We start from the raw sequence: 22,971 nt of genomic DNA on the forward strand, positions 1-22,971 counted from the left end.
ATCCAAGACATTATTGATGTTTGACTTTTAATGTTCTTATTAGTTTTCTCTTGTCAGTTTGCAGGGTACATTGTGAACTAAATAATTATGATTTCCAGTTACACGCATACCATCATTTATCTCCAAGTAGTGTTTCCAGTCCTCCGACGTTGAGACAGGTGTAGTTTGCTTTATTGCTCAATAAGCCGTGGGAATCGAGTTACAGTGTGGGGGAAGAAAGAAGAAAAAAAAAAAAAAAAAAGCAAGTTGTGAGCGGGCCTCCCGGTCTCGCGATACAATCGGACTTTCTCCATTCGTGTCTATTGTGAGAGTTTTTACGCCCTCGCGCGAGTTTGTAACTTTCCCACGCCTGTTGTTTTGGCGTCTGCCCGTCGCCCCTCCCTCTCTTCTCACCCCTTTGCCCCGTCACACCTCCCCCCCCCCCCCCCCCCCTCGGTTCTCTCTCTCTCCCCTTCCTTCCAGTCTGCTTCTTCTGTTGTGCCGCTGGCTGGGGGTCTTCGGGGCGGGGGGCGGATCTCGCGATTGTTGGGACTTTTTTTTTTTTTTTTCCTTCTTTTTTTCCTGGGGGGGTGGTGGATGGGGGGGGCAGTTATTTGGAAGATGGCGCCCGTTGTTACGGGGTAAGTGCTGAAATTTCAAGCATAAAGGTGTTTAAAGTGTGTTCCGCCGTGGCGGCCCGCGGTGCTTTTCGAGCGGTGTTTCACGGCGTCCGGAGGGCCGCCGCGGACGCGCACGGCGCGGCGTAACGTGGGGGTCCGACACGCTGAACTCCGGCGGACCAGCGCCTGCTTTCTCTGCCACTTGTTGAGTTGTCGCACGACGCGGAAAACCTCTCGAGTCGCTCCGGGAACTTTTGTTGTTGTTGGCCTCCAGCACCCGGGCTCCTGCGCCTCAAACGTCGCGTGCTTTGCGACGAAGCTCTCTGCGGACTAACGTGCGGCTCCGCTCGGTGCCGCATTGTTAACGGGCACCAGGACCCCCCGCGGGCACGTCATCTCGCCTCAGCGGGGTCCAGCGTCGTCCTCCGCACACGTCTGCATGTCAATCTAAAAAAAAAGTAGCTCAAATAGAAAAGTGTGTATCCGTGGCATTGCGCTTTTCTTTACAAACTGATAGAATGAGCCCCTCTAGGCTGCCTTCACAGTTCACTCACCTGCTCCTTTCCCCACTTTCTGTCAAGCTTGTTGTTGTTGTTGTTGTTGTGTCTGCCACATGTAAACAAGCCTGATTTTTCTTTTGTTTGTTTATGCAGGAAGTTTGGTGAGCGACCTCAGCGTTTGACACGGTAAAGAGAGGAACTACATTCAGATCTAAAAGTGCAAACCACTCTTGTCGATCACGCTGTGCATATTGGTTTGACCTTTCCCCCTCATTTCAGGGAAGCCATGAGGAACTACTTGAAGGACAGAGACGACCAAACGGTGCTCATACTGCACGCAAAAGTTGCACAGAAGTCGTACGGCAATGAGAAGAGGTCGGTGTGGCGCCACTCCGAGTGCACAGTGTGTTTTGTACGTTTATTTTTATTTTTTTAAACGCCTGCCTGCCTGCTTCAATTGGATTCAGGTTTTTCTGCCCTCCGCCGTGCGTGTACCTGATGGGCAGCGGCTGGAAGAAGAAGCTGGAGAGCATGGAGAAGGACGGCTGCACGGAGCAGGAGGCCCAGCCGTGTGCCTTCATCGGGATCGGCAACAGCGAGCAGGAGATGCAGCAACTCCACCTGGAGGGGAAGGTGGGCCGGCCTTAACGACGAAAAAAAGAAAAGTCCTCTAGAGAGAGAGAAGTGAAAAAGGAAAAAAAAAAAGCGTAACTTGATTTTGTATTTATTTTCAGCACTTCTGCACGGCTAAGACGCTGTACATCAGCGACTCGGACAAGAGGAAGCACTTCATGCTGTCGGTGAAGATGTTGTACGGCAACAGCGCCAACATCGGCTTCTTCCTCAGCAAGAGGATCAAGGTCATCTCCAAGCCCTCCAAGAAGAAGCAGTCCCTGAAGAATGCCGACTGTGAGTTGAGGCCAACCTCCCCCCGAAAAAGACAGATGTATGGTTTCACCACACACCTGACACCCGGCTCTCCTCTCCCCCCCCACTCACCCCCTCCCCAGTGTGTATAGCATCGGGCACCAAGGTGGCGCTGTTCAACCGCCTGCGCTCCCAGACGGTCAGCACCAGGTACCTCCACGTGGAGGGGGGGAACTTTCTCGCGAGCTCCCAACAGTGGGGGGCTTTCTACATTCACCTGTGTGAGTTTCATCATTGAACATTCTGATTACTCTGCTCCGATGTGAGACTGCTACTGAGCGGTGGGGGGGGGGGTCAGGGAGGCTGCAGACGTGTAAATCCGCCCGCGTGTCGTTCTGTGTTCAGTGGACGACGAGGAGTCCGAAGGGGAGGAGTTCGCCGTGAGAGACGGCTACATCCACTACGGCCAGACGGTCAAGTTGGTCTGTTCCGTCACTGGCATGGCGCTGCCCCGGCTGGTATGCACGCAGTCACGCCGCCGCCGCCGCCGGGCACCTCGTGGCTGTTTGAGGCCCTGCTGATGCCTTTGGGTTCCGCGCACGTGTACGTTTCATTTGGGTCTTTGTTTCAGGTCATTCGCAAAGTGGACAAGCAGACGGCGTCCATGGACGCAGATGACCCCGTGTCGCAGCTCCACAAGTGTGCCTTCTACCTGAAAGATACGGACCGAATGTACCTGTGTCTCTCGCAGGAGAGGATCATCCAGTTCCAGGTGGGCAATCACACACACACACACACTCAGGTCGAAGTAGTCTGGTTTATTTTGGAGCGATTTGAATTCTGCTTCCTAAAATCAGTTCCTTTTTTTTTGTAATTTTGCATTAACAAAAATAGTATTCATTTACTTAGAAACATGCACCTCCTCCGGTTGGTGGTCTGTTGCTGCAGGTGAATGGCGTGCTGTCAGTTTGAGTTATTTCCACTTTGCTCTTGAGGAATCGAGCTTGTCTTTCTGTCGCGGGCAGCGGCAGATAGACAGGGGCTGTTGTCGTGGAGACGAAGCCTCCCAGCGGCGCCAATCACTGCTGCAGTAGATTAAAAGCTGGTGGCGACAACGCAGCCGAAATGTACCTTTAAATGTAATTTGGTTCGAGCTACTGCTTGTTGTCACTTAAAAAGAGAGCTCAATAACAGCGGTTTACAAAATGAATTTTTTGAGGGTTTCAGGATTTGTACTTCGTTGGAGTTTACACACAAGCTCGTAGCTGCAGCTTTGTAGCCAGATCTTTTTTTTTTTTTAAAGCAGTTTGGTCTTTTGTACTGACATTCGACTGGGAGGCTTGAGACCGATCCCAACCAGTGCTCAGTATTTGAGTCACCTAACATTGTAAATGAAGACGTCATCACCGGACGGAAGAGCTTCCTCCCACTTTTGAATTCTTATTGAACAAAAAGTCTAAAATCAGACTAAATTCTTTTTTACCTTTTCCCGTTTTGAAGCCCTTAGTTTGGTAATTGCCTGCTGCTATCTGCTAAAGTGACATGAGCGTGTGGAGCAAAATACAACCAAACGCTTAATAAGTCATGTGACATATTGAACCCTTAACCCACTGTGTGGTTTTACCAGATGACGTGAAGCTCCGCCTCTCGTCTGACCGGTCTGCCATAAGCTCCGCCTCTTGTCATTGCTCATACCAGCTGACTGTTTACAGTGTTTCCCCCACCTTTATATTTGCGGGACGCCTCGCCCTATAGAACATGTCTGAGCAGAACAACTTAAAGCTTATCTTATTTAAACGACGTCATTTTGGTGTCAACGCATAGTGGTGCACGGTGGAGTTCTTCACTGTGTGTGTACACACACACACACACACACACACACATACATTGTGAGCACACTCACAAGTGACTGCCCACATGGGAGCTCCACTCTTTTGTTAAAAGCGTTCCGGGTCAACAGAAGGAGAGTCTTCCTCTTGTTAAATGTCCAGATGGTTTGTGACTTTTCCTGCTTTGCTGTGGTTCGTCTCCAGGCCACACAGTGCTCCAAAGAGGCTAACAAGGAGATGGTCAACGACGGGGCTTCCTGGACGATCATCAGCACTGACAAGGCCGAGTACACCTTTTATGAGGGCATGGGCCCCGTCCCCACGCCGGTCACACCGGTCCCCGTGGTGGAAAGTCTGCAGGTACCTGACGGCAAATGTGCCCGTTGGGCGTCTTTTACCTGGTTACCGACTACTTCCTGTTTTTAGTTTTTCCTCAACTAGTAGGAGCGTTTTTTCTTTGTGTGTCCGTAGCTAAACGGCGGCGGAGACGTGGCGATGTTGGAGCTGACCGGACAGAACTTCACCCCGAAGCTGAGGGTGTGGTTCGGAGACGTGGAGGCCGACACCATGTACAGGTGAGCATTAACATCTGCGTGCCTGCGTTTGAGTGTGTAGCCATCCGACAAACCCTGTCCTCACCTGTTCGACCCCCCCCCCCCCCACCCCCTCTCAGATGCGGCGAGAGCGTCCTGTGCGTGGTGCCGGACATCTCGGCCTTCCGGGAGGGCTGGCGCTGGGTGAGACAGCCGGTCCAGGTCCCCGTGACGCTAGTGCGCAACGACGGGGTCATCTACTCCACCGCCCTCACCTTCACCTACACCCCCGAGCCGGGGCCGCGGCCCCACTGCAGCGCCACGGGGGCCATCCTGCGGACGCGCAGCGGCTCCTCGTCCTCGCCGGCGTCCTCGTCCTCGCCGTCGTCCTCGCTGGGCGGCCTCGGGGACGGCCACGGGGCGTACAGCGGCAGCGACTCGGGCGTGTCGTCGGGGGCGTCGACCATGTCGCTGCTGTCCTAGTGACTCGAGAGCCGGAGGGGCTCGTGGACCCGAGAGGGCGGCGGGCAAAGAGAGACGTGGAGGGTAACTGAAGACTCTTTGTCTCCCTCACCTGGTTTGTTTTGGACATGTCAACAGGGTGCACTAGAAGGACTGCGATAGTCAAGATGTTCACCTGAAAGAAGAAGAAGAAGAAGAAGATTACTAATCTGCCGTCTAACTCGCAGCAAACACAAGAGGCATCTTGTTTTTGTTTGTAGGCTGTTTCCACTTTGCTCTGTGAGATCATGTTCTGACTGAAAATCTGTTGTATGCAAGGGAAATGTTCTAAGAGTAACATAGTTTTTACGGACCAAGGAATATCTTTATTTTTTATTTTATTCATATTATATTTTATAAGCTTGTGCTGAGGTACATATTGAATATTTTTCCTTCCTTCTTTTCGGTATGATTCTGCATAGAGTTCACTTTTTTTACCAAATAGAATTTGTGTTTGTTTCGATCTTCAATCCACGTCAGCATGTTGAACCGATCCAACCCCCAGAAAACATGACGCCCACTTTTTATATCAAAGATTACATTGTGCGTGTGCCTGTGTGTGTCTGTGTGTGGGTGTGTGTTCTGGGAGACCAAGGCCGATGTTCTAATCACTGCTGTTTGTTTTTTTACCAGAGTGCTTAAACTCAAGTCTAATCAGTGCCTCTTTTACCACAGCAGTGAAGCTTAGAAAAAGGAAAAAATGACAGCACTAAGTTTGTGTAAAACCTGGGCACATAAAGATTTCCTTTCGTGCAGATGGCGCGGCCATTTTGGAGGGCACTTAAAGGGACAGTTCACCCCAAATTCAGCAGCACATAATGTTCATCATACCTGTAGCGCTATTATCAAGGGAGGGACAAGGCGCCTAAAATAAATGCATTTTAAACCACAGAAGTCATGATGATAACTCATGTCGTGAGCAGTTTTGTGAGGGAACTATGAAAGCGTAATGGGACTAACGAGTTTTGGTGTTTATAGTGCCTTATAGTCCCATCACGGTAGAGGGGGAAGGCGTTTTACGTCAAATATGGCGTCTGACTGCGAGTGCAATAGAACGCCTCTAACACAGCGGGACGAGGAGGGGACTTGACTTTTCTAAACTTACCACGCCTCCTCGGAACGGCTGTTTTTGGAGAGTTTGTGCGTCATTAATGGATATCAGTGTCTTTGCTCACATTCTTGCCCCCCCCCCCCTTCCCATGATGAAAATGCTCCATCTTTTCATACTGCTGTATTAGTCTTTTACAAGGTAAAGCAATCCTACTTGGGAATGTGTTGAATAAAAATGAGCTGAAGCTAAACATCACTCTGAAGCGTTTGGTTCTTTTAGAAGTTTTTTTTTTATTGCTTCTTTTCTGTTAAGTTGTGTGTAATCATGCCCTATATATAGATGCACACTCACCGGTCACATCATTAGGGACACCTGTTCAGTTATATTTTTGCATTCTGGCCTGTAGACGTGATCAAGGCAACTTGCTGAAGTTCAGACCGTCTCTGAACACGTGGGACCTTGAAGAAGATGGAAGACCTCCTGCGAGAACTAAGAACAGAAAAACACAGGCTCACCAGAGTGGGACAAAACGCTGCCTTCTCTGATAAGTCTCGATTGCGACATACAGGTTAGAATTTAGTGTAAACAACATGAAAGCATGGATCCATCCTGCCTTGTTTTATCGGTTCAGGGTGGTGCTGCTGCTGCCGGTGGTGGTGTAACACAGACACATGTGTGTGTCTATATATATATATATATATTCAGACCCTGAAGTGGCCTTATTGGACATGTGCCACTTGGGCATGCTCCACAGGCCAGAGGTCAAAGCTGGCCCACTATTTTTAAACCAGGAGCCGGATTGCTGGCAAGAAACCGGACACGTTGTTACTGTTTAAGAGGAGTTATTACTGTGTGTTTGTGTGTGTAGTCCTGTGATCTCCTTGTGTCCCTCGCCCTCTCGATACCAGAATCTCGAAGCAACAGGTGCGCGATCGTTTACTTACTCCATCGGCGCGGGCTGTCGCATTGAATGAGGTCTCGGACCCAGGCGGCCTGGCCCCACACACGCTCTGCCCCGCACCTCCCGTACCCCCCACAGTGACTGGTAAGGAGGGCTTTAATTGACCCACCAGTAAAGCCATAAAACCCCACCGGTTGTTGGTTTTACGCGTCATCTCTATAGGGCGCAGCACCGTTGGTCATTTCTGCCATAAATGCCCATAACTTTATATGGAGCTCGCTGGATCAACGCTGCAACTCCGCGCGTCTTGGGGGCGTTGAGAGCTTTAATTACGTGGTTGGGTCCCTGTTGCTAGAGAAAGGGTGAGAGAGGTGGGAGGGAGTGAAATCTGCGTAACAACTCGTCACATCTCGACGTCTCTTCTTGGGAAAGAGTTGCGCGGAAGACAACGGGACACGCGCCATTGTGCGCAGAGAAGCGTCTGCTCCGTGAGCGGGACAGGAGGATTATTTTTTTTTAAGCAACAGCTGCACTTTGATTTTATGAATGATGGACGAGCCTCGGGAATCTTGTTACCCAAAGGGATTTTATTAAGTGTGGATCCGTTTTTACCACAATACCCACGCTCGCCTTTGGAGTGCTTTTACGCGCAGCCCACTTGCGTTTGGATGAGCCTGCACATGGTCACTGGAAACCTTTTGAAAAGTGTCCTAACTGTTGTGGCGTAGTCACAGATTTGGAGTCGTCCGTCCTTCCTTCCTGCAGAACATCCCTCCCACCGGCACCGGGCGCGTTCTTTCTCCGTCTCCTTTGCAGTTTTTCTCGACTCAGAGCGACAGCATCTGAAATGCTGTCCCTGTGCCCCCTCTTGCTCCTCATTTTCCCCGCTGCGCTCTTCGTGGCGACGCACGGCACCGGGGACCTTCAGGGCTTCGCCTTCTCCGGCGGGAGCGCAAGTTTCGACCCAACAGGTACAATCAGAATCAAGAAGGAAACACATTGCTGAACGTGGTTTTAAAGTATTTGCATCATATTGCAATGTTCCCTGTCAACGTTAAAAAAAAGCATACATTTTCTCGCACTAGTTCCTCCATTTTCTTCGATCACATTCCCCCCCCCCCCCCCCCCATTTCCCAACAGTTCAAAAACAGATGAACCTTTTAAAGCTATTTAGGTCCTTTCTTCAATATTATAAAAGGTAGTGAGTCATCATCTGCATCTCATTTGAAATTTAACTCTTTGCCAGAAAAAAAAATCGAGAGAACAATAACATTTTCTTTCTAATTTCATTGGAAATAAACTTATCCCTCTCCCAAGTCGCTGTGTGTTTTAGAATAACAATATAACCTTGATTTCAAACGGCGGCTTTTTGTTTAAGTCCAAACAATTGCAGCTCACCTGTGGAAAGAGTTAAGCCATGTCATATGTGGAGGTCCCACAGGGACACAGGAAGACACACACACACACTTAAGAGGGCCTTTGCATACACCATTGATATTTAATAGCACACCCAGTTTAAATGTTTCCTCACTGTTGAGAAATGCAAGTTCCATCAACAACCAGGGGATCGATGTCTTTGACCTGTACGCCAGAACTGGTCTGGCTGTTGGAATGAGATCACGCGGCATAGATAATTACTTTCAAATGTCTTTGGGTGAAATGGTTAAGAATTGAAATAATTTGTCCCCATGCCAAATGATTAGCTTGAAGAGAGTCACTCACATCGGTCAGAAAACCAACATTTTGACCCCCTTCTGCTTTCTCCAACTATGCTGAGACATATAGACATCTAGTGGTTGGTGTTTGAGGGAAACTGCATTCCAGAAAAAGAGGTTTAAACACAATTATACGTGTGCAAATAACACATGAATGTTCAGGTTCCTGGATGATGAAAACGGTTAGGGAAGGGTTAGAGGGTTGGTTTTTGGGCTCGCCCACACCTTTTAAAGTCTGTATCATTTAGCCGTAGCATACTCATTGGTCCAGTGCTCGTCATGTCGGTGTCCGAACTTCACCTTTTTTGCCCTCAGCTTTAATTGTGCTCAATTATCAATATGTGCAGTTCCTAATTAGTTTAACAAGTAACTTTAGTGAGTTTGCTCTTGTGTCCAGGGTTAGGAAATAGTGACATGTTAGCTTTTTCTAATAGCTAGCGCTAATCACAAATGGTAACTGCTAGCATGCTGACTATTGTTATGGTCATTGCTGAGTGCTGCAAAAAGTTTGTGTATGCTACCAATTAGCAATTTAGGCTACATTAGAGGGGAGGATATTGGTGACAAAAGCTAACTCCATATAAACCTCCTAGCTTCAGATCAGCTAATATCTGGTTTTCACCCAGTGGAGTGGAGGGTAAACACACTATGAAGGATTTAAATTATTTGCACCACATTGTCACGGTTAGAACCTAAACCCATCAACAACATTACTAAATACCAAAATCAGGTGGTCTTCAGCTGAAAAAAAGTTGTTTGGGGGTTAAGACACTTAAAAGTTTTATTGACAGAGACAACCAGGAATCACATTGGGGCCTTAACACTGATGTGTCTTTCTTAAATCGCAAAAGGTTTTAGACACCCATCACGGCTCGTTTAAATAAACATACAGTAAATATTTAATGGATCTAATTTAGTTTGTATTTTAGGAGCAGCCATAGTAAGGGACTGGCACAGACTCGTTGTTGACGTTTTGGATTGAGACTTTTTTAAGCAAATGAATGTTAACACTTTCTGTTGACCCCACAATCGGGTATGTGTGTAAGTAAACCAATCACAACGACTCGGTACTGATATAATTCAGAGGAACAGTGTATATACACACAGCAGGTGAAATAAGTATTGAACACGTCAACATTTTGAATTATTATTTCACCCGCAGTATAAACGTTTACAAGTATGTTTATATCGATTAGATAAATTAAACAGCTAAGCTTCATTACAGGATGAGTGATAGATCATGTGAGTAAAATAATAATTCATGTCATTGTCTCCCTCAACCCATGTAGACCCCTGCATGGTGGTGTATCCACCATGCATCAGTGAGGCGGATCGCTACAGCTTGGAAGCCCTATGGAGCATCCATCAGATGATGGATGATGACCAAGACGGAGGCATCGAGGTGGAGGAGAGTTTGGAGGTACAGAGCTGCAGAGTGATGTTTACCACGTTTTCTTAGTACTTGTGTGTCATGTTCTTTCCTGAGACAGACGCGACCATACTGTTCAACAACAGGTGTTCTGGCTGGCTGAAGAGACAAGGATAGCAACGGTATAAAGTTTAATTTTGGCTCAGTGACAAAATGGTTTCGCTCTAATAGAATACTGCGACACTGGTGACTTCATGGTCAGACTTGACAGAATAGCACCTCTTCTTTTTTTTAATCCAGATTCCCTAAATTGTCAGACACGTTCTTATAGTTGCCACAAAGAAACTTCAAAGGATTCACTACTCGCCTCGGTGGTGAAACACATTCTGCAATTATACCAAAAAGTATTCAACTTCAGTAATTTGTTTAACTCTGTGAATGTAGGTTAATCAGACAATGAATTACTAAATCTTAAAAATAATGTTGCGAAGCAAGATTTGACACGTGTATCTCTAGTTTTCTTTAATCTTTGACCTATAAATTGTTGCACATTCCTAAACATATTTGTTTTATCTACAACTTCACTTTGTTAATGAGCCAAAAACATAATCCATATTTCTATATTATGACGTCCAGAGTGAACAAGTATTTGGTCCAATGATGTGTGAGGTTTGGTGGTACGTGACATTGGTAGTGCATCCAGAATTATCAAATGCCTTTGCATTTTAGAATGCAGTTCAGGGATACAGTATCCCGGGGCTCGGGTTGCGGTTACCATAGAGACGGGGTGGAGGGTTTGGCTGAGGGGCCACCAGAACACCAACAAGATTCCCACTAGCCCCCGCATGTAGCCTCTGTTTACAGCCAAGGACACATTCCAAGACAACAGCAACACACACGTAGACACACACACACACACACACACACACACGTTTGCAAAACACACTCATGTGTCTGAAGCATTCTAAAGAAATACAGACTGAAAACACTGACTCCTTTTTCATAGATTGAAATCCAAGTTCACACCACACATCCACATTTACCCAATTCATTTCTGACTGAGAGCTTTTATGCTAAGCTAACGTTTAGGTGATCGTGACCCCCGATCTTATTCTTGACATTTTTCACTCCTTTTTTTTCACGTTCCTGGTAACCCTCTCTTGTCTTTCTGCAGTTCATCATGGAGGACATGAAGCAGCAGCAGACCAACAAACACAGCCACCTGCACAAGGAAGACCAACACATCACAATCGAGGAGCTGTGGAGGGGCTGGAAGTCGTCTGAAGGTATGTCTGTATATCTCTCCTTGTGTTCCCAAGTTACAAGCTCTACTTTGTCTCACTTTGTATCCTTTCCTTGTCTCACTTTTCAGTCCATAACTGGACTCAGGATGACGTGCTTCGCTGGCTGAAGGATTTTGTCGAATTGCCCCAGTACGAAAGGAACTTTAAGGACTTTAAGGTGAATGGAAACACTCTCCCCAGGTGAGAATATCTCTTATTTCCTGTCTTTTGAGCAAGTCGTTGTAAAAACTTTGAGTGGTATCAACGGGCTATACTTTGAACCCTTTTTTTTCAGAATTGCAGCCAATGAGCCGTCCTTCCTGAGTGGCCATCTGAGGGTTCAGGACCAGAGAGACAAACAGAAGCTCAACATCAAGGCTCTGGACGTTGTCCTGTTTGGACCACCTACGCGTAAGGACGAGTCTTTCCCCTTTTCCCCCCACATGCCTAAAACCCCTCCAAGCTTTCTTGAATCTCTCCAGTATCCCAACTGCTGACACACTCACTTTGTCCCATTCCATCCTCTGTGATGCTTTTATGATCCATGCACCATTAATAACCATGACCTTCCATTGCACCACAGGCCCCCCTCACAACTATATGAAGGACCTGCTGCTCATAGTATCCGTGGTGATGGGAGTCGGAGGCTGCTGGTTTGCCTCAGCCCAGAACAAAGCCAGTAAATTCCACGTGGCCAGGATGATAAAAGATTTGGAAAGTCTGCAGAGGGCTGAGCAGAGCCTCATAGATCTGCAGGAACAGTAAGTATTCGCCAATCAGTGTCTTTCACTTACGACCCATTGATGAATTGACTTTGTTTCGTCTAAAACAACGTCCACCTGCCCAGACTTGCGGAGGCACAAGAGGAAAAACGCAACGTCGCAGAGGAGAAACAGAATCTGGAGGAGAAGATGAGGGATGAGATCATGGGGGCGCAGGAGGAGGCCTACCGTCTGCACGAGCTGAGGCAGGGAGCCGTCTGCGAGCTCAGCCGCCTCCGATACGCAGAGGAGGAGCTGGTGCAGGTGGACACGGAAAATAAGCTTTTCCAGCATTATTCAACAATTTGTATACACATCCAACATATCGACGGTTTGACTGATGCGCCCCTCCTTTCAGATCCGCGGGGCACTGAAGCAGGCGGAGAAGGACATGCAGGCTAGCTCGTCTGCCTCCGAGGCCCTCCAGCTGTGGTTGCAGCTGACCCATGAGGTCGAGGTCCAGTACTACAATGTCAAGAGGCACAGAGCAGAGCTACAGCTCGCCATTGCAAAGGAAGAGGTAATGGAAAAGGGGAAACGGAGGGGCGGGGGGGCACACATGAAAAACACATTGGTGATATTCAGTGGAAATGCACTGGACAGGTAAGTAATTCTAAAACATGGGAAGAGCATTTACATTGTTCTCATTTGTCATTTTACTACATCAACTGAGCTGTGCCTGGGTTTCCTTACAGGCAGAGAGGATTAAGAGGAAGAGGAGTTCTCTCTTTGGGACTCTCCATGTGGCACACAGCTCCTCTTTAGACCAAGTTGACCACAAGATCCTGGAGGCAAAGTGAGTTAAAGTGACCTTTGCAGGTTTTGTGTGTGTTGTTATGTTCAAAAAATGAAGAAATACCAGACGGACAGGAGACATCTTTGAATGAACAGTTCAAAGTATTTAATAAAGGAAAAGGACATCTCAGCTGAGGAGCCACAAACCAACAGGCCACAGTGGTAATATCCTACAGTGTCCATAACAGTAATGCAACATACCATCTTTGTACATCTCAAAGGAATGCCTTGGTTGAGGTAACAGCCTGCCTACGGGAGCGTCTCCACCGCTGGCAGCAGATCGAGCGCCTCTGTGGTTTCCCCATCATTAGGAATACCGGCCTTTCGAACCTCACTGGTCAGCTCTACTCCGACTCAATCGCCCTGGGGTTTCCCAGAGTGCCGCAGCCTTCTTGGTCATGCCACAGCTCTGTCCATGGCTCTATGGAGGATCTGTTAGAGGAGTCTGCTTCTCCAGTCATATCGCAGATGCCAGGTAAGTAACACCAATAGTGTTTTTTTTATTTGGATCCTCATCAGTGCCCACAAAGTGTTGGGATCCCGTGACTAAGGAGCCCGTAGCATGTGATTCACACAACGTTCTATAGACATTAAACCAGGGTTCTTCAACTAAAATGTGAAGAGGTCCAGTTAGAGAAAAAAAAAAGATCCTAAAGATCATAATGTGACTACTTAGTGTGATTAAATAGAGGAATAGAGTTGCATCAACATTTGCATGTAATCAATACACAACTAACAAATCAAATGAATTCAGTGTAATTCTAAAATTCTATTGACAATATTTATTGTTACGCAACAAAGAACTGAACATATATGTGTGACTGCAAATATAAATAATGTTCTCTCAATTAACTAAATAAAAGTAGGGCTGCATTTAACAATTGTATGTATGTGTGTGTATATATATATATATATATATATATATATATATATATACACACACATACATATACACACATATATATATATATCTCCCCACGTGGAGAAGCTCATTGCGCCTCATGAGACACTGGTTTAGTGCTGCAGTGGGAAGTATGAACAGAAACCAGTCGCTGTCTATTTCTTCCTCATTTTTCTCACCCGTCCCTTTCTCTCGCTTTCTATCTCACTCGTCTTTTACTCAAACTTTGATATCTTACCTTTTCTTCCTACCGTCTTTTTATTTGTAATTTTCCGGTACATCTCTCGTCTGCCCGCAGTATTGAGACGATATCATCGTCGTGCCTGGAATGCAAAGACTCGATTGGTCAAGTGGTATCACGTGGGATGGTTTAACTCGAATGCAATTGGTCAGTGCTTTAAGCCTTCGTCTTAAAGACGAGTAAAGCTGCGAGGTCGAAAAAGTGCTCTGTCACATTTAAATCACAACCGTCTTTTTTTTTAGCTTTTGGTCCGGGTCCGGATGGGACAGCTTCTGGGTCCGGATCCAGACTGCAGTCCGCATGTTAGTGACCTCTGGTTTAGATCATTCAAGGACCCCTTGTGTTCTGTGGAATTCTTTTTTTTAATATGTTTTAATGTAAACATAAATTTACTGTCCTGTTAGCCCTCAAGCTGGCAATGTTGCTAACTGAAACTAATGCTTCCTTTGCAACCCCATGGATAGAAAGTTGTGTCCACAATAGAGCTGACGTTTAAGTGGTTAAGTCATAAGACCACCAATGCTAGCACCAATAACCTACGGTTGTCGTCTAGAAACCATTAATGTATGCTTGCCAGCATACATTGCCAGAGTACTCTTGCCAGAGTATTTTAAAAAAAAAAGAAACATAATGACCATGGAGAAAAGGCTGTTCAGAACGCCAACATCTTTCTCATCCTACTCTCTACAAACAATCAAAATAAAAAATGTAACTTTCATGAACATGGAGCTTTCTGAGTATTATATACACCTATAGAATCATATATTTTGCAGAGATGTATGGAAATTGTGCCATGCCAGATCTTGGTGTTGTAAACTATGGTCTGTGTGTGTGTGTGTGTGTATATATATATATATTAGGGCTGGGCAAAGGTTAATATTTTCTATTGAAATTAATCACATGAATCACGTTAATTATGATTACTCACATTGTAATGCTCAAAATCTTACAATGCATTCATAAAGTGTACTGCAAACTTTAAATTAAACTTTTATACAAACTAATTATGTGCATTTTAAATATTCCCTTTTACACAGAGGCTGTTAATATATTGCAAATCTCAACTTGATTTTAATTTAATTAAAACTGTAAATCAAATGAAAAAGCAAAGCCATTTGCCACTGACAGGACATTCATGTTTTATATAGATTGTAATAGAAAAACAAGTTAGCCTCGATCAGACCATTATAACAGGCAAGTTAACATTTAGAATTATTTTTTTTCTGAATAGGTACGAGCATAAACATGTTTCTCTTATCAGCGAGCAGCATAAACAGCTTATATATCAACCAACAACCCATCTATCTATCTATATAGTTCAGTGTCCCTATTTAGAGCTAAGTAGTCAAACACAAAGTATACAGCTGAAATTAAATTATTAGATTTAGATTTACTGTGCTGGGACATTTTTTTCATCTGTGAACTCCATGTTAGTACTGGGTTTCCGTTGGATAATCTTTGTCCAAAAGAAAAAAACACAATCATAGTGATTTTATAAACAAATAAAAATGTCCACGTAACAGTTCGGTACTTTTCTCCATTTTTCTGTCCCATGCTGCAGCAGTCCTAGGCCCGTCCCTCAAATACTCTCATTGGTTGAGACGTGTGATGACGCCTCTCCCAAGCCAATACTGATCAACCCCCCCCCCCCACCCTGCTCTCCCACCCTACTCCCCTACCCCTCCTACGACCCATGGTTTGTCTGTATGAATATTCAGAGCCATATTTGACTTTCCAAATGATAATAATAATTTTTATTGCATTGTTATTGCACGTTACCTGTGTTCAAAATGAAATTGAAATTGAGTCAACTTGGCTTTGAGTTAACTCAGTTAACGTGCAATAAAATAATTGGGTTGCGACTATTTCATGGCTTTTCTGGCATAATCCCATTCCGTTGTGAGTTAAAGTCATATTAAATCAATTTTGCGCAGGGTGTAACGGTGTTACAGTATATACAATATAAAAGATGACAATGTTCTATTAAACACTTCCCCTGTTCATTATAATTGAAGAAACCTCCAATGTTAACACAACACAACCTATGTCAGTGTATTTTCACTTACAGGCTACCAGTGGCCGCTGGTGGAAAATGTTCTTGGTAGGGCTATCGCATCAATTTCAGCAAACCTCCCAGGTTGATTTAATACAAAACAATTAAGATATCAGACTATAAAGCCCTCTGAGGCAAATTTGTAATTTGCGATTTTGGGCTATACAAAATAAAATGAATTGAATTGTACATGTATATCAAAAAAAAATTACAGTTAAATATTTATTCCAAAAAAGCAGTAAAAAACTATTAAAATCTCACCCTGTCACCTTCACTGGCAACTCAGTATAATATAATATATATTCACCAAATTAATAATCAGTATAATATAACATGTTCTTTATCTGCTCGTCTGCTTGAAGGGGGATAAAATCCGTGCTCTTTACTTCTTCCAGAATGTCGTCCGCCTGTTGATACCAGAATTGGCGAGAACAATCAAACTTGGGGCAAAAACAATGTTGCCCCAAGCTGAGTCTATTTAAGGACGCTGATTGGCTAAATTGTATGTCACACAATTAGCTATTGACTAAAGTGCTTCTTAGACCCACCTTCTACTACTACTAGCAGGGCGGGTTCTATCTTCTATCTAACTATGCAGTGTGAAAGAGATTTTGCTACCTTTCTCAACGACTCTGTTTCGTTCATTAGCAGTCTTAAGCCCACCTCCAAATGCTCTTATTGGTTGAGACACGTGGTGACCCTACTCCCAACTCAATGTTGATCAACACCCCCCTCATGTGACCCATTGTTTGTCCGTGTGTTCAGAGACAGTGATCAACGGACATTGGAAATAATATTATTAATAATAAAAATACTGTGTTAAAATTATTGATAATAGCACCTTAATTGCCTGGCCTTAATATATACACATAGCTTAATCTCTGTATGATGGTATGAATTGTGTTATCTGTTCTACTGATTGGTTCATCTTTGATTTTCCTCCAGTTCAACCAATGAAGCGCTCTCCTCAAACCCGAGGCTCCACCATATGTCGGTCACGTCGTCCTGGCACGATCGTTCCGCCAGCGGCCGCCATGATCGCGCCAGACCCAGACCTTCTTATCCCCGTCAGAGCCCCGTATCCTTGTGAAGAGGAGGGCGTCTTCTTGAAATCTCTAAAGAAACAGTATGTCTTCCTGCCTATCAGTTTTAGAGGCTAATGCATTGACAATACAGTCTTTGTCCATTCCTTGATTCCTTCTTTCTTTTCTTCCATGTCATTTCCTTCCCCTATTCTTCCTTTAATTTCTCTGACATACAGAAGCTCCCAGGAGATCGTTTCAGACACAGAATTTATGACATCCTCTCCTCTCGGCAAAATGTTCCCTTATCCTACTGTTGACTCGTCCTCTCCCAAGCTCGACCATGATGAAACTGAACTTTTTTTGGACACCTCCATTACAAAGAGTAAAGAAATAGAGGCTGTTGTTGAATCTCCAGTTAGAAAAATGTCAGCAGAAGAACTGGAAGATTGCAGAAAGATGCAGGACGCTTCTTCTGAAACCTCATTTTTGAAGATGTCAAAAGATGCGTCGTTTATAGAGGCTATGTCAAGGAAGGTACCCAAAGACAAGAGGGAAGTCCCTGTGGATGCTACGGTTCGAAAGTTACTTTCCAAAGAGTTTGATGCAGAATTCTCAAGCCGTAAAGTAGAGAGAGATACAATGGGAGATCCGATAGACGTTTCTTCAAGAAATAAATATAGAGAAAGAAGTGATTTACCTCTGGACACAAGAAAGCTTATTTGGAATGAATTAGAAGCAACTACAGATGTGTCACGGAGGATGATTTCCCGTGATATGATGGGGGCTTCGATGGACAGTGCCTCAAGAAAGATGATACGAGATGATGTTGAGCATTCGTTTTACTCAGTGCCCAGAAGGATTACAAGAGATTCAATGGGAACTTCCTTCGACACTGGTTCAAGAAAGTTTCCGTGGAATAATGAAGACTGCCAGCTTGATTCTTCTGTGAGGGCGTTATCAATGGACCAAATGTTTGATGCCGCAGGAACACCAACAAGAAAGCTATCCAGAGATGAGCTAGAGTATTTTACAGACACTGCTTCTGCAAATTTACTGCTCAGAAAGAGATTTGATGCACATACCAATAGTTCGTCATCTACAGAGAAGCAGGATTTTGGTTTAGGACCTTCAACAAGTAGAAGGTTACTGAGAGATGAACTTGAGTCTGCTGGTTCTCTCAACAGAAGAATACCAAGAACGCCGAGCGTTGACAGTGACACATCCACAGACACTGCCATTGAAAACATCTCCTGGGATATAGTTGACGATCCAATGGAAATACCTAAACAATCAACTCTCCAGGAGGAGTTGGGAGCGAGCTCATATCCAGGTCGAATTGGACAGCCAGACCTTACGGTAACCTCCCAGGTACCATGGGATTCGTCATCAGACCTCTACGCTGGCCCGCTGAGCCAGCTTGTGTATGATGGAATCCTCGAGAAGTCCTGCCACTCCGGGACTACAAGCCATACCGGCCCCTCGGCCTCAATGCCCAACCTGTCCCAGAGCAGGTCCCTAGTAGAGGAGGAGCCGCTGTTGCCATCATCAAGGCTCTCTTTCCGGTCTCCCGCATTGCCCCCTGAGGCTGGAGACGAAAAGAGCAAACATAAGGAAAAGAGCAAGAAATCTTTGAGGCTAAAAAATCTTTTCAAAAAGAAATCTGAGTCCCCTCCAGAAAAGCCTCAAGGTGGTCTACAGAAACTCTGACAACCAGCTTAGAAAGTTTTCCATTTTACTATTTTAAATTTGAAATGAGAGTTTCAGAACCTTATTTACAATGTCTGGCATTGAGAGCTGAAGTTAATTTATTTTTGAGTCTTATTTAAACATATAGTTATAGTTGCCATATGTTATATTAGTAACAGTTTTTATGGGCTTTGCCTTTGGTTGAAGTATGAAATTGTGCTTTTCTGTATAACAGAGGCAATGCTTATATTTAACATAAGCCTCCAATGGAGACTTTTGAAAACAGCAACAGTTTTGATAATTTCACTTGAGAGACTTCTGTGTCGATTGTGTCTCTGGTTTCTTCTCACTTGTTTGAAGTTGTCAAAACGTGATGAGACATATCTCATCCTCAAACCAGGATTTACAAACGTTTGAATCACAATCTGACGACAGCAGTGGGATTTATCATCATGAAGTTATAAAAAACACACTTTTTTAGGGTTAGACCCTTAACCTTAAAGTTTGTCTTAATTTGATATTTTATTGTTGTATACTTAGTCTTGACTATTCAGTATGATTTGTAACCAAGTTTTGAATGGCCTTAAATATGTTTGACACCTGAAAAGATCTGCACTAAAAAAAGCCTCCAGCAAACAGTTCACTTAATTAAAAAAATAAAAAGATTCTCCCATGTTTGTATATTTCTGGCTGAAATGTTGCTGAAATAGTAAATGTAAATGTTCCTGATGCACATATTCGTAATTTAAACAGGAGACTGCTTTCTCTTATTTTGAGCTTGGTAATCGGTCAACCTTGACATAACATTTGATAATAACATTTTTACCCGTTTAAAAAGCATTTGTCCTGGTCCTGTGGATCGACCAGAGACAGGCAAAATGGTTTCAAATGTTCTGCATTGATTTGCTGTTTGCTCACAAACAGCTTGCTAGCTCGATTTTCTTTTTTATTGAACCTGTATGATTGTTTTTATGCTTCTTTTATTGTTTACAGGCATTAAGTCAGTACTTTGAGTAGTTTATTGACAATATTTAAGTTAATAAAGAAGAAGATAATTGTAATTAATTGCTTTTTTCCCTTTGAAAAGGAAAATTGTTTAAACGGTAATACTGAAAATAACATTGTGTTCTTGTTTTTTCACTTTAAATCGAGAAAATGTAAATGTTGTCTTTTTTGGCAGCAGTTAAACAGGAAGTACGTACATTTTCACAGTTAAGGTCAATGTAATGGAGAGTTTATATGTTAGAAATTTGTCTGTGATTCAAGCGTGTAGCAGGGTAACATTAGAAGTTCAGTTCATTAATCAATAAAAAGAAGTAATCCTAAGCCGATGCAAGTGTGTTAGCAACACAGTTGACTACAGGCACGTTCAATTTCATTCATCAGTGTGCACAGGATTTCTCCTTTTATGGAGGACTAAAAGTGCCACAATTAAATAAATAAATACACAATCAAATAATTACATAAATGTGTCATTTATTAATTAAAATTGGAATTAAATACATAAATGTGTACTTGAATGTGTCATTAATTAATTAAAATACAGATTCATTTAATGTAAAATACATATATAACTATTTCACTATTTACATTTACATTTCATGATCCTGCGTTGCAGCGCTTCATGAATTACTTAAAACTGTCAAACTGACCCATCAAAGTCAGTGGGCGGGGCTAACGCGAATCTAGTCTGATCCATTGCTTTGGTCTGAAGTAGAGTACCTGGATTGAAACATGGAGGATCTCCGTGAACTTTCCAGGGAGTTGGTGAGAGACATTTTAAACTTAGCAGAGGATGTAGAAGCAGGACCTGCTGAATCAGAGCATGTAGCTAGTAAAGCAGAGGAACTTATTGAAGTTGTTGGAGTCATTTCCGCACTTTCCGACGAAGATATCGACCACAGAGTGATTGCAAATCTAGAAGAAGTTGTCCACCGCTTCTCTGGTACCAGGGCGCATCAGGCCCAACACACACAGGGACCGGGGCGTTTGCCGTTTGACATACCGAGTGCAGTTCTGGAGCACCAAGTTCTTTGTGGAGTTCCCGCAGTTCAAATTGCAGCGATGTTCGGAGTGTCAAAAAGGACTATCAAGAGGCGCATGCAACAATACAGTTTAAGGTATTTACACTAAATTCATAAGGTTTCTGTTTATGAATTGCTGCTCTCATACACTCTGAAAGAATATGGCGTTTAAGGTAACATTACTTGATGTTGTGTTTTTTTTTGTTTCTACAGAAAAACCGATCTCTATTCAGCTGTGAATGATGAGGAGTTGGACCATATTGTAAGTGAAATTACTGCGGTCAACTCAGCCGACACTCGGATATCCGTGGTCAACTGAGCCGACACTTGAATTTTAGTGCACGTTTATGCTGACATTTACGGTATTGAGCAAGTAACCGGAATAAAACCTATTTAATCAAATATTCTGAACAATGACTGAAGTATATGAGTTAAGGACGAGTCTGACTACTCTTGTACAGTAAATGCAATATTTTTACTGTACAGATTTGGAGATTTCTTCAAAGTAAAAGTCCTATTTTTACTAGTTCCAAAGCACCATTTCTCCACATTTGGACTGCAATAAAAACAGATTTAGCAATAATTCCAGGCAAAGACTAATGTACCTGTGTTAAGGACCTCCTAGACTACTACCATGATGAATATCAAGCATTTTTACTGTACAGATTTTAAAATATCTTCAAAGTAAAAGTCATATTTGTGCAAGTTCAAATGCACCATTTCTCAAAGTTTGGCCTGCAATAAAAACAGATTTAGCAATAATTCCAGACAAAGACTAATGTATCTGTGTTAAGTACCTCCTAGACTACTACCATGATGAATATCAAACATTTTTACTGTACAGATTTGGAGATTTCTTCAAAGTAAAAGTCCTATTTTTACTAGTTCCAAAGCACCATTTCTCCACATTTGGACTGCAATAAAAACAGATTTAGCAATAATTCCAGGCAAAGACTAATGTACCTGTGTTAAGGACCTCCTAGACTACTACCATGATGAATATCAAGCATTTTTACTGTACAGATTTTAAAATATCTTCAAAGTAAAAGTCATATTTGTGCAAGTTCAAATGCACCATTTCTCAAAGTTTGGCCTGCAATAAAAACAGATTTAGCAATAATTCCAGGCAAAGACTAATGTATCTGTGTTAAGTACCTCCTAGACTACTACCATGATGAATATCAAACATTTTTACTGTACAGATTTGGAGATTTCTTCAAAGTAAAAGTCCTATTTTTACTAGTTCCAAAGCACCATTTCTCCACATTTGGACTGCAATAAAAACAGATTTAGCAATAATTCCAGGCAAATTTGGATGGAATGAATTAATTAAAGTAAAAATGTAATACACATATAAAAACATAACTGTTTAAATATTTAAAAAAATGTAATAATTGTGTTAACTTTCTAGAAATACATTGACACAGAGGCATCTTCATTGAGCTGTTTATCTAATAAATCTCAAAAACTTACCCTGGTTGTGCTGGCATTTGGACGTAGTTGATTACAGACAACCCAATTTGCAGAAATCCATGACGAGGAACAGTGGCGAGAAGACCGCGGTTCCAAGTGCTCAGTTCGAAGTGTAATTCAAATGTGGTTTTCTTGCAGTCCAGACTATAAGAACTACTTAGGTCGTCCACAGGTCAGACACAAAGTCTGCACTTGCAAACCCAAGCACTTGCACCTGCTGTATATTATCAAACAATCTCCAAAGTAAAAAATTTGAACCAATTTGGGTTTGATGTGTGTGTGTGTGTAGAGGGGGGGGAAGTGGAGCTGGGACTGCTGCCTGTGAGACTGACCAATTTTAAAATCTGTACAGTAAAAATGTTTGATATTCATCATGGTAGTAGTCTAGGAGGTACTTAACACAGATACATTAGTCTTTGCCTGGAATTATTGCTAAATCTGTTTTATTGCAGGCCAAACTTTGAGAAATGGTGCATTTGAACTTGCACAAATATGACTTTTACTTTGAAGATATTTTAAAATCTGTACAGTAAAAATGCTTGATATTCATCATGGTAGTAGTCTAGGAGGTCCTTAACACAGGTACATTAGTCTTTGCCTGGAATTATTGCTAAATCTGTTTTTATTGCAGTCCAAATGTGGAGAAATGGTGCTTTGGAACTAGTAAAAATAGGACTTTTACTTTGAAGAAATCTCCAAATCTGTACAGTAAAAATGTTTGATATTCATCATGGTAGTAGTCTAGGAGGTACTTAACACAGATACATTAGTCTTTGCCTGGAATTATTGCTAAATCTGTTTTTATTGCAGGCCAAACTTTGAGAAATGGTGCATTTGAACTTGCACAAATATGACTTTTACTTT

The 22,971-nt window shown here is 43.4% G+C and overlaps 2 protein-coding genes across 4 annotated transcripts; both read left to right on the forward strand.

Moving 5' to 3' along the window:
* The first annotated feature begins 495 nt into the window (after positions 1-495).
* On the forward strand, positions 496-6,130 carry LOC119218534 (recombining binding protein suppressor of hairless-like). Of its 2 annotated transcripts, none has more exons than XM_037473051.2 (11): positions 496-620; positions 1,253-1,285; positions 1,379-1,474; positions 1,567-1,732; positions 1,834-2,008; positions 2,110-2,247; positions 2,372-2,484; positions 2,598-2,738; positions 4,000-4,155; positions 4,267-4,370; positions 4,469-6,130. In XM_037473051.2, exons 1-11 carry the CDS (start codon positions 577-579, stop codon positions 4,809-4,811), a joined length of 1,509 nt encoding a protein of 502 aa, XP_037328948.1. In that variant the 5' UTR covers positions 496-576; the 3' UTR covers positions 4,812-6,130. The 2 variants fall into 2 exon arrangements, with proteins under 2 accessions (XP_037328948.1, XP_037328949.1); XM_037473052.2 differs by lacking the exon at positions 496-620 and adding an exon at positions 934-1,074.
* Positions 6,131-7,625: 1,495 nt separating this feature from the next.
* Positions 7,626-20,730, forward strand: LOC119218509 (stromal interaction molecule 2-like). 2 transcript variants are annotated; one of them, XR_009956942.1, is made up of 12 exons: positions 7,626-7,752; positions 9,786-9,916; positions 11,040-11,151; positions 11,238-11,349; positions 11,444-11,559; positions 11,732-11,909; positions 11,996-12,173; positions 12,268-12,429; positions 12,605-12,705; positions 12,926-13,179; positions 15,408-15,542; positions 16,845-16,978. XR_009956942.1 is itself a non-coding variant. In XM_037473008.2 (12 exons), the coding sequence occupies exons 1-12, from the start codon at positions 7,629-7,631 to the stop codon at positions 18,629-18,631; spliced, it is 3,120 nt and encodes a 1,039-aa protein (XP_037328905.2). In that variant the 5' UTR covers positions 7,626-7,628; the 3' UTR covers positions 18,632-20,730. The 2 variants fall into 2 exon arrangements, 1 of the variants encoding a protein (XP_037328905.2); XM_037473008.2 differs by lacking the exon at positions 15,408-15,542 and adding an exon at positions 17,161-20,730 and having other exon boundaries at positions 16,845-17,025.
* Positions 20,731-22,971: the final 2,241 nt, after the last annotated feature.

This window comes from Pungitius pungitius, chromosome 9 (assembly GCF_949316345.1).
Source record: "Pungitius pungitius chromosome 9, fPunPun2.1, whole genome shotgun sequence".
Lineage (NCBI taxonomy): Eukaryota > Metazoa > Chordata > Actinopteri > Perciformes > Gasterosteidae > Pungitius > Pungitius pungitius.